The sequence below is a fragment of the Gavialis gangeticus genome, unplaced genomic scaffold (genome assembly GCF_001723915.1).
Source record: "Gavialis gangeticus isolate Ggan-Ray unplaced genomic scaffold, GavGan_comp1, whole genome shotgun sequence".
Classification (NCBI taxonomy): Eukaryota; Metazoa; Chordata; order Crocodylia; family Gavialidae; genus Gavialis; species Gavialis gangeticus.
This window is the reverse complement of record NW_017729024.1, coordinates 95405581-95417884: the sequence shown is the minus strand read 5'-3', so window position 1 is coordinate 95417884 and position 12304 is coordinate 95405581. Positions and strand designations below refer to the sequence as shown.

Genomic DNA, 12304 nt, shown 5'->3' with positions numbered 1-12304 from the left:
TACAACTTGCCTAGGTCAATTCTAAATTTTCCAGGCCCAGTGAAAAGCACCTTGTGACTTACAGGACCACGACTCTGCCAGATTTCAGGTTTCTATCACCACCTGCTAAGCTGCTAGTGCAGATCAAAGAAAGGTTGCAAATATTTCTTTTTTCTAGCAGAAAAGCTGTGATTTTTGTCCTCCCACTCTTTGCATGCTTGAAAACAGCTCAACTGTTTTCAATGAAACTTGCAGGAAAACAAATCACTTCTTAGCCAAGAGCAAATGAACCAAATAGGCAACTGTGGATGATCTATCGTATTGGAAACAAGTAGGCAACTTAACCACAGGTATCACTGCACACTGTTTATAACACCTAACCTCTATATGGAAGATGCTCCTGCTGTTTACTGCATCACTGATGCAGAGCGTTAGACTGCCATTGTACTGATCAATGTGGGTACTCTGTCCAGGTACTAGCCAGCACTTGCCTGACATGCCGTACGTTGTAGATGGTGCAGTGCTTCCTGATTTAATGCCCTTTCTCTGTGTACTTTGGCCAGCAACAAGATAGTTAACAATGATAACATCTGGCATAGTTAACATCCCAGTAAGAAGGACCCCTTCTCATAACTCTTATTTCAAGCTGTCTGCAGATTCAGGCAGGCATCTCTTCATTGTCTAATATTGTGCTTGAAGGCTTTGTTCACAGCAGCAAAGACTAGAGACTGTTAAAATGAAAGTTGAGATTCTTGATCACAGAATGTCATTCTCCATCCTCTGTCTAACTCTCTCTTCCCTGCTGCTGGCCCCTTTGCCTGCCCACACCCCACAAAAAATCTCCATCAGGCCAGCATGCTTGCAATCTGTTACAACAAGGTGGCCCCAACCTTCAACCCTGGAGCTAAACAATACACAGGTGGCTCCAGTTTCCTTTTGTTGCAGTTGATTTTAAATTTTGATCAGTGAAGCATCCTTCAAAGATCATCAAACAAACAAATGCATTTAATGCTTTCCACAAAAAGGAGAGCCTCCAAGAATGATATAGACCTAGGATTATGAGTGTCCCTTTCCTTTTTCCTCTGAAATAATTCTGTTTCTTTTGTTGATGGTTTTTGTTTGTTTGCTTTTGCTTGTTTTTAATAAAGTTTGGGCAGAGGTGGCTAGTATGGGATAGGATTGATACTACTGTCCTGGTTCCAAAGCCACTGTTAAATTTCAAAAACGAGGAAAAGTGTCTGTGACTAGAGATTAGCATCTTTTAGAAAATGCAAGTGATTACCCTCAGTGTTTCACTCCCTCTACATAGTGCTTTTTATGTTGGTTATATTTTTTTAAATAAAATCTGCCTTGACACCTGGATTAAGAATTCATGCCAGGTTGGAAGGGAGCACTAATGTATGTCTCTTGATAGACTAAAGCCAAGAGACAGAGAGGTGGGCTGTCAGGTACATTTTGATTAAAATAAAATAAAATAAAATAAATGCAGACAGGACCAGACTTAGGAATTTTAAAAGCCCTGTTTTGACATGAAGCAAGCGTAAGGCTTTTGACTTGTGAATCTTTAGAAAGTCATGGAGGGGAGGGATTTGATTTATCATTAGTTAGCCCTGAGAAGTGACTGCTTAAAAGGCAAAAGTAAATTTCAAAGCTAATCTGGTGAATGTTTGAACAGAAATTTGGTAGACTATTAGGGAACATGTCTTGTACTGAACAGATCCCTGTTGGGATATATTTAACATAACATTTTTTTTCTTCCCATTCAATAGCAACAACAAACCATCTACCCCACAATGGTTAGTATAGCACAGAGCTTGATGCAGCCTTGGCTGAGGTCAAGCACTCCAATTCTAACCTCTCAAGGGCTTTCTCTATGTGTTGCCAGTGTACTGGTAAAAATGACTTTAAACTCTTGTCAGCGCAGTTACTGGTGCATGCATCACAGTCCCACTCAAATAAACCTGTCACAACACAGAGTCAGCAGCTAGAGAAGAGTACAAGGGCAGGCCTCTAGCTTTTCATTCGAGCATCACTAAACGTGCACAGAGTGCCCAATTATTTCAGCATTATTGAGCAAGCCTACAGGAGGACCCAAGCCTTGCTACATTAGATTTTCTTTAGTAATTTGCTCAAGTACCGCTGAGGACACTTAAAGGGCTTAAAACGGTGGCTGCAACCAGTTTCCTTTTCTGGATTGTTAATTCAGGTTTTCTCTTTCAAATTAACTCTCGCTGCATGCTGTGCAGTAGCGCTGGGAGAACTGTTTAACACTAATTTTCTCAATTTTCAGCTTTTTTTCCCCTTGCACTATATAGCTGCTTTTAGTTATTCACATATGTTTTGATTAGACATGTTTGTGTGTGTCTGTTCATATAAGAATAAAGTCCTTGTCAAACCTGGTTCCTTTGACAAAACCAGCAGATCTGTTTACGTGATTCTCATTAATTTGTTGTTTAATTCAGACTCGAGTCTAAATGAGATTTAAAGACTACACTGTGCCCAATATGTGGGCATTGGTGTTGTCTCAAAACGTATGTATGTATGTATGTGCAGCTGTCTGTATAAATCAATCAATCGATCCGTAAATACCACTCCAATCCCCATCCCCTCTGTCCTAAACACCCTCTTTTTCAGGACAAGTTCAATATCTGTGTTTAATTTTTCACAGCAGCAACAACTCCAAGCCCAGCATTTATCACATGGACATGGTCTTCCAGTGCCTCTCACTCCACACCCTTCGGGCTTGCAGCCTCCAACCATCCCACCAATTGGCAGCAGTGCTGGTCTCCTAGCTTTGTCCAGTGCACTGGGTGGGCAGTCCCACCTCCCGATTAAAGATGAAAAGAAGCATCACGAAAACGATCACCAAAGAGGTAGGAGCTGCTAGATGAGCACAAGGCTTTGTTCAACAATAGGCTTTTTGCTTGCTTGTTTGTTTGTTTGCTCTTTAACAAAACAGTTTTGATGGGACCTTCTCCATAATTGCTCTGGTATTTGTTTGCTAATCATAGTCATTCAGAAAATGGGTTCAGATAGTAGAAATCGGAGTATATAAAGTCTGGCTATACAGTATTAGTAATTAACTGTATAGTCAAGTTAACACCTATGCAATTTCTTATTTAACAGACGTGAGGATTCTTTCTGCCAAGTATGATTAATATATAATTTAGTGTAAACTAACTATTACTTTTCTCTTTCTTTCCCTTTCCCCCTCCACCACTGACGCCGCCTCCTGCTTTGCTGCTGCTGCTCTGCATGCAGACAGAGACTCCATAAAGGTAGGATTCCATTTCATAGGTGCAAGGAATAGCTTAAAGGAATTGCACAGCACATTTCATTGCAGTTTGAGCTAGAAGTGTAGAAAATGTCATGAATTGAAACTGGGTTGTGACACTCATTGATTATCAGCGGAGTCCCATGCAGATAAAGTTATTTCATTAAGAGAGTGCCTGAGCATAAACGCCTCTAAGATTGCAGGATGATTTATAGGCCAGTGAGTTGAATTTTTGCCTCCTTGCTCATTGGCTGACTCTTTAGCATTGTGCCTGTTCTAAAGCATGGAAGAATTCTTGTATCCCCCTAATGAGCAAAAAAAAAAAAAAAATGGCAGCAGGTGGTTTTAACTCCTTTTTGGAAACTAATTTAAATGTATTCTAAAGATATATTTGGCTACAAATCTAGAAATAAATATCAGTTGTTCAAGGAACAGAAATAAAATTCTCTCTCTTCCCCACCTCTCGTCTCCTGTTGTTGTTAGAAGCAGTGCTATGAGCTGAAGTGTCATAGGAAAGAACTGTTCGTGAAAGATGGCTACCAATTTACCCTTTACACTCCAATCTCAGTATGATTTCCTAGTCCTGTGTTTAATCTCTGTGGATAGTATGAATTACATGCACTCCTACAAGTATTTACATTTTTAGTAGGTACATTAAACATATGTAGCAACTTGTGTAATGCTGAATGCCTTACGGTATATTTTAAAGTGGATAAGTACATTTACCTGGATGCTCATTTGTACTGGAACATAATCAAATTAATATATGTAAACTTTTGTCAATATACACAGCAGTTTGAAAAAGTTACCCAGAACCTAGGAGTACAATAATTTGGTATTAGTGGTGGTAACTTTATTCCTATCAAGTTTAAACTGAGCCATGTCACGCTCTCCAGACAAATCAAGCACTTGAATATTGTTTATTTTGTACTTATAACAACTGAAACAAGTTTCTATTAAAATACTATTTAAATAAAAATATATAACAGTATAAGAGCTGGGCAAATGACTAGAAAGTAACATTAAAATCTAACTGTTTGGCAATATTAGTAGATATTTAATTGTCAAAGGAGTATATTTACTAGATGTGGCAGATTGGGACCATCACACTGGCCGGGGCAGGACTCGCTCCTAGCCCCCACAAAAGCTGTTGGGATTCTTATCAGAGTACTGTGCTCTTGGGGCTCTGTCTCTCATTTCATCCTCTGCCTAGGAGATACAACATCTTAACTCCTGCCCCTCCAAACCCTTCTCTAACTACTAGAAGAAAATGACATTCTCTCTGTTCTCCTTTTCGGCTGCTCTGATACAAAGCGATATTTCTTTAGCTTTTCTTCCAGCTGCAGGCTGGGGTGTGTCCTGTGCTCAACCCTTCCCCAGCTTGCCTCTGCTGCCACTGGCAACCTGGTGAAGTCACAGCAGAATGAAATTGACCTGATTGTTGTCAGTTTCACTGTGACCCACACGGTTCTGAATAACAATATGAACTGACAAGAACTGTCAGTTTTTACAGAGGCACTGCATCTACTATAGGCTTAAGACAACAGTGCAACAGTTTGCAGTGTATATTCTCTACAGTAGAGGTTAGAAACTAGATTATTGCCTTTCATAAAGCTTAGATCGTATGGCAGTTGATGACACCCTTTTTGGAAAGACTCCTGGCACCTTGGGATAATAGACTTTTCGAGTCCCGTAAACATGTTTTTTATATCTGTATATTTATGAAAAAAAATTATATAAAATTAGTTCTATGCAGCTTCTTCTTTACATGATTTACTTGAAGCAGTAATGAAATTTACTCGGTTTGCCCTGCATGTATTTACACCTATGTACATTATAAATATATAATTTACCTAGTTATGTATGTATGTGTGTACACACACACACACACACACACACACACACACACACACACGTGAATGAAGAATGTGTGCACACACACACAAGTGAATGACGAATGCGTGCGCGCACGCAAGTGAATGACGAATGCGTGCACACACACAAAGTGAATGACGAATGCGTGCGCGCACACAAGTGAATGACATGCGTGCACACACAAAGTGAATGACGAATGCATGCGCGCACACACAAAGTGAATGATGAATGCGTGCGTGCACACAAGTGAATGACATGCGTGCACACACAAAGTGAATGACGAATGCATGCGCGCACACACACAAGTGAATGACGAATGCGTGCGCGCACACAAAAGTGAATGACGAATGCGTGCGCACACACAAGTGAATGAAGAATGCGTGCCCACACACAAAAGTGAATGACGAATGCATGCGCACACACAAGTGAATGACGAATGCGTGCGCGCACACAAGTGAATGAAGAATGCGTGCGTGCACACACAAGTGAATGAAGAATGCGTGCGTGCACACAAGTGAATGACGAATGCGTGCGCGCACGCACAAGTGAATGACGAATGCGTGCGCGCACAAGTGAATGACGAATGCGTGCGCGCACGCACAAGTGAATGACGAATGCATGCGCGCACACACACACAAAGTGAATGACGAATGCGTGCACACACACACACACACACACACAAGTGAATGAAGAATGCGTGCGCGCACACACACAAGTGAATGAAGAATGCTATTAAAGTACACCATACATTACTATTTCAGGAACTGAGTTAGTTCTGTTTCCCTGTTCTTCATGAAATAGCTATGGGTCTGCACTGGCACATTAATTGTATTTAGTATTCATACACAAAAGGTAAATTTTGTCTAATTAATTTACAATTAGTTAGATCAGTTCAATGAGTTGTTACACATACCGCTACAGAGACTGAAAGAAAGGTGTGACTGTTTTGCACTGATTTATTTTGAAATGATAGCTATAAATAGGTGTTTGTCTTGTACAGCATTCAAATTCTGAGTTGGATTTTGTCAGCATTTAGGGCTTGCTGCCAGCTTTGCAAGGTGAAATAGTTTGCTAATTTCCTTAAATGTTTTCAGTGATGCCCAGAGTAGCAGTTAGTCGCTTGTTCTATCGATCTGTCCTCCCTTAAGTGGCTCCTGGTTAAGAGAGGCTTTTTATGATTGTCTGCTGTGTGACTTGAGATGGTTTTTATCAGCCAGAACGTGCCAGTTGCCAGCAGCTGGAGTCTGTGTGCTTGTATGAAATAATTTATTCATGCAGGATAATGCTCCTTAACATTTAACAGGTAATGAACGTGACATAAATTTCCTCCTTGCTTTTAATTTTTCCCTTTCCTCTTCTAATGTGCAAACAGGCAGCTCTGGTACTCTAAATAATAAGTAATTTTTGGCCATCTGTCAAAAGGAAATTTCAATACAAATTTAAATTAATGGTGCCTGAAATTTTTTATAGCTCCTCTAAAAGCCTCTAATGTGCAGAAAATTCTGAATCTGCTGGTAGTAATTAGTGTAGCATGTAATGAGGATATGGGCAACATTATACAGCCCCAGTGTAACATTTTGATATGGTAGCAAAATTTTGATTTATACAAGGTTGTGGCTGGGTTTAATTGTGAGAGACACTTTAAAGTGTTTTCTTGCCGATACAGATTATTAAGCAGGGCAGATTTTAGAATAGCTCTTAAAATGTAAATTTTGGCTGTACTGTAAGATTCAGGTAATTAAGGTTTCTTATCCACTGATACAAAGAAAGGAGTTCAGATGCATTTTTTCCCATTTTGAACCTGTTGCCACCAACTCCAGTGGACCTGTCAGCCAGTTGTTTTCATTAAACTTGGCTTCTGTAATTGCACTTGTCCTGACCCTACTTTTAGTTTTGCCTGGAGGTGAAGGTGACAGTTGATTCACTGGCTCCGGAGAATTGAAATCCTGAATCCATCCAGAAGGGATCCACTGTGTGAAATTACTCCCTTCAGGCAAGAAGTAGAGAATGAGTGAGGGGAAGGAATATGTAATACTACTTATGCACAAGATTTTACACACTCTTCAGGGAATGTGGTGGAAAACTCATTCATGTCATTGCTGAGCATTGAAGCCAAGATCAGTGGTTGGAGCCATGAAGTAAGACAGGCTGACATCAAAAGACAGTTCTTCAGGCCGTGGTGCAAACAAGAAAGACACAGTCATATTCCAGTTTATATCACCCTTCTAAATGGAACATTTTCTGCCTGATAAACCAAACCAAGCTTGGATCCTTCCAGATGCACCTTTGGAGTGAGCAGCTGACTGCTGAAACTGATTAGGAACCTTCCTGATAACATGACATTGTCCAGAAGCTATTCCTAAATAATACATCAGCATCAGCACTACAGGCTCTATGGAAGAAGGAAACTTTTGGTGTATTCTGATTTTTATGTTGGATTTAGTCATCACAATCCTTTCAAAGTTTAAGCATGGAAAAAATGCCCAGAAAAATAGGCCACAGGAATTCTGTGCATACAGATACAAAACTAGCACAACAGCTAAAAGGAGAGGTGAATTGCAAGGGTTCTTTTAGATGCGCTGATGTCTGAAGGACTATGATGAGATATACTCTTTTTTTTTTTTTTAAATAGAGCTACAATTAATTTTCTCTCCTGCAGAATACTCTAAACAGCCCCTTTTCATAAATGTTAAAACTCCAGGGGGTTATTTTTTTTTTAAAGATAATTCTTAATCACTGCAGTAGAAAATATGCTTCTTTCTCACAAATTATTCCTTTCAAGTGTTTTTTCTGTCTACATACATCACCAGAACAAGAGGCATCTCTCTTCTGCTAAATGCCCCACCTCCAACCCAAGTTCTGTATTCCCTAAATAAGTCCCTTGCGGCAAAAGTATCCTGTAAAGAAACTGAGTAAGAGTTTGTGGAGAAAAAGGTCATCCACCAGCAAGCAATCTAGGTTTAGTGGTTTCTTCTTCGTGTGTGGTATGACACATGTGATTTTGGCTAGCCTGTTGGAACAGTCGGAGTTGATTTTTAAATGCACATTATTGTGCCCATACATGTGTGCACATGTGTGCACACACACACAATAATGGTTCAAAAGTCTTTGACAGTATTTTATGTGCATGGCAGGACTGCATAATTTTCTGATTCTCCTATCATTTATTATGCTCACTTGTTGCATCTTTTTCAAGTTTGATTGCAAATCCTTAGAGTAAAAATCAGTTTTGTTACGGGTCAAGGTTCCGTACAGTTTTGGGCTGAGGTTTTTGCCCAGTTTACTGAATTCAGTACATATCCATACAGGTGGGAAGGAGAATTCCATTTTCTTTGTAAAAAAGTAGCCTTTGGTGCCATTTTGGGTACATCAAGCCCTGTTAAAGTGGCTTGAGTACTTTGCACTCAAGCACTCTGAACTACTCAGTCAATTTGAAAATGTTCATCTTTTCTCTCTTCATTTCTATTCATCAGAGTATCTGAGAGAGAGTAAGCTTCTCACTCCTTACATTTATAAATTGGTCTCTTAGAACACATTGTTTGAATTTTGTATTTTGGAAAGCAGCAGTAAGGTTAGCTATTAACACACATTCTTAAAAACTCCTGTTTATGTTGTTGTGCTCTTGCATATCAAATCACGCTTATTTCATTTCTGTGCTAACAGATGATGACAGATGGAGAGTAGTTTTTCCCTAAATAAGTATTTTTTTATTGTGAGACTTTTATATAAGTGGTGTTCATGCATCTCAGATATTTATATATTTGGTATGTACTTTATATGTTATTTATATGCGACTTCGTTACCAAAACTTCTGAAGGGAGGCTATAGAATTTTCTGTGCTATATGTTGTCACTTAATTGTCGGGGGGGCAGGCGGAACCTGCAGATATGAGTTAAATTTAAAATATCACCATTTTGGGGCGACGCTGAAGTCTTCCAGGTGTCTCCCTGTCACCCGTTCTGTGTGTGTACCTATATATATTAAATGTTCATCTAAAAATGAAATGAGGAGCTTGTGTTTTGTTTTTCACAGTAATGAAACAGTCATTTCAGTTATTTGCACTAAATTTTGTTTCACAAAATACTTGCTTAAGCTCCACTAGACATGCTGATATCTTGGGGTCAGTTATCAAAGTATAATTAGTGACTTCAGTTCTGTTGGTTTGCAATACAGTAATTTGTTCAGTATTAATTGATATCTGCCTCTGGGCATGTAAACTGTACAGAATGTAACAGGTGCCCTAATTCCAGAAAATGTGTTGTAATTGTTTGTTTGTGGAACAGATGAATAAATATCTTTGGGGCATAGCTGGTCCTCAGGTGGTGAACGTGAATGGATTAATGATGTGATTGGGTGAGACATGCTTGTTTGTTGCAGTCTCGTCCAGTAACTGTCTGCTGAAGCAGAACAAATATTAATTAGCAGGGCCCTGTTTGTTGTCTTGGTCTATCTTATGCAGCTGATTACTTGGCATTGCTTTTTTTTAAAATAACCTCTTCTATTGCTAGATTAGTAATGTGTCACTCAGGTGTGCAGATTTGAACACATTCTTTAAATCACTAAAATTTATCTTCAGGTAAATGTTTTGCTGTCCTCGTGCTCCCTGTCTCCCCCTCCTTATTCATTTATTTTTTTCATTCAGTATCACACCACTTGATTGCAACACAAATGAAGCCATTTGGATGTTTTAATTTGGTATAGAGCTTTCATTTATGAGTAGCAAGAAATTAATATCTTCAGCTGGTTTGATGGTTTCACTTCCCCATCTCTTACGTCCTTTACTGTGTTTTTCACCACACTGTATATAAACTGTACATCATCTCTTTTACCCCCTATATTTTACCAGAATTGCCTGTATTTTTGGCTGGTTGCGGTACATGATCGTCCCCATGTTAGATGAACTCATGCAATGCTTATCACTGCCATACTTTATTTTGCCACTTGGCAATTTAGAGTAACTCAAATATTCTCTCTCCAGATGCTCTCATCACCCAGGAGGCAAACACTTACATGGGTTGTAATTTCTAACCTGAGCAGTCATGTCTAATTATTTCCATGGCAACAGATTGTGATGTTGTTAATATAGGATTATGACTTCACATTGTAGAGTAGAAAAAGGATATTTGCTGGGGTGAAGAGTAGGGGAGGTGTCCTCAAACACATAGGGCTTCTATACACGTGCAGGGAGCCTGCTCTGAAATGCTGGAAATCCAGCACGTTGGAACAGACTTGATTAATCGAGTCTGCTGAAGCACAGAAATTAACATGCTCCAGCTAAATGTAGCATCACATGTATCAGTGTCCCCACACTGAAAAATGGTGATGGGGCAGTTTGAACTAAAGCTCATCCGAACTTTAGTTCAAAGTGCCCCACTGCCATTTTTCAGCACAGGGATGCTGATACATGTGACACTCGGCCCTGTTTAATTAGATTGGCTCGCTAATTAAAGCATCCCCCCCACACCTTCCAGAGCAGATGTAAAGATGCCCATAGTCTTCAAGTATGTGATACTTTGGAGCAAAGAAGTAAGAGAGGGAAATGAGTTTATACCTGTATTGTCTTCCTTAAAGTTTTCCATGATGTATAATCATACTTATCCTAAGGATGTTGGCATTCAACATTTGCCACAATTTATTTATGACAAATAAGTCTAGAATGAAGAACATACTTGTGCTTCACACTCAAATAGCTTTTAGTCTTAGTAATAGGTTATAATAGGCAGTATTGATCAAACTTTATCAAAGAAATACCCAGAAGGTAGTTGACTGCTTTCTGCTATCTCTCAGCTTCAGGATATTTTCCTCTACATTGAGCAGTTTGTGTTTAATTTTAAATTCTCTTTAAAATCCTCTATGGATCTTAGGTAATATGAAACATCTATTATTTTAATGCAAATTCAAATGAACTGATTCATGGGACATACTAGGCATGTCTTAAAAAACAAGGAAAAAAGAAAAGAGGAAAATAAATTACCACCTGTTACCAACTAAATGATGAAAAAATATAAGTCACTGAACACTAATAGCAGGCTAATATTTGTATTGAATTGCTTTTATTGCATTGTCCCCCACAGTGAAGAAGAAGTATAGTCCCAGTAGGACTCTTCTCTTCTGTTGTCAGCTTCTTAGATTGGACCCATTGCCCTTCTGTGATGCACTTATAATTGCATCATAAACTATGAAACGTTAAAAATGTTTTGGAGAGGGAAATAATTACCCTAGTCAGTGGCTATCAGACAGTAAGGTGTTTGCAAGGAAGTTACACTGCCCATCTCGAACCTCTTTCCAACACTGTTCTAATTAGGCTGAATAATTAAATAAATAAATAAAGCGTGAGTGGCTTGTTTTATATAGCAATTTAAAAAGTTCTGTGTTTCCTTGATCGACATTTGCCCTTTTGAAGAACAAAATAAAATTGGAAATGCTAATGTTTTGCAGCCAACTAAGGGAAGAAAATAAAAATGTCACCATAGCAACAAAGCTGCTTTCTAGATGGTTTCCTAAGATATGCTTGAACTAGAAGCAGATGTCTGATTTGAGAATCTTGCCTCCTTCAATGTAAACAAATAACTTCTAGGCAGGTGTTGGAAATAATATGGAAATCCTATTAAGGGGCCCTGGGTTCCTGTCAGTCAGGAAGCCCCTGCCACAAAAGAGTTGGTTGTCTGAATAAAAGAGACAGAGTAAATTCTCATTAGGCTTTAGCTTTTCCCAGGAAATGATTGTCTCTGCGTGTTCTTTCTCCTGTGAATCTGAATGTAAGCTGTTTCTTCTATTGATCTATTCTGCTGGCCCTCTTTCTCCCTCTCTCTTTTGGATTAACACTTGATATGTGCTGCTGGTCTAAGAGTTGCGACATTTGTGATTTTAACCCCCAACCTTCCACCACCGCCCTGCCTTTTCCAATAAAACAACCACCAAAAAAAAAAAAAAAGCCTAACAAAAAAAGACTTGGTCTTAGGCATTGCTGGCCTGTTGAAAGAGAACAAGATGGGATTAAGCAGAGTACTGAAAATAAGGTATGGGGAGGCGGAGTAGCAAAGTCATAGACGGCTTATGGCTCTAGGATGTTTGTGTGAATTTATGGATTATGTTGTAGTCTTTGACACTGTAATGCTGAGCATTGTATGAACAAAGGATTTTTTTGTTGTTGTTTCCTTTTACAAGGACCACAAA

At 39.1% G+C, this 12304-nt stretch overlaps 1 protein-coding gene across 6 annotated transcripts in view; it reads left to right on the top strand.

Annotated features, from left to right (window-relative positions):
- LOC109297570 (transducin-like enhancer protein 4) overlaps positions 1–12304 on the top strand; it is a 149802-nt gene that overhangs the window by 74984 nt on the left and 62514 nt on the right. For 4 of the 6 annotated variants that reach the window (XM_019517418.1, XM_019517414.1, XM_019517419.1 and 1 more), the window contains 2 exons: positions 2648–2852; positions 3241–3257. In XM_019517418.1, the coding sequence (XP_019372963.1) occupies positions 2648–2852; positions 3241–3257 (222 nt within the window). The remainder of the gene's footprint in view (positions 1–2647; positions 2853–3240; positions 3258–12304) is intronic. The other 2 variants (XM_019517415.1, XM_019517417.1) reach the window with 1 other exon arrangement.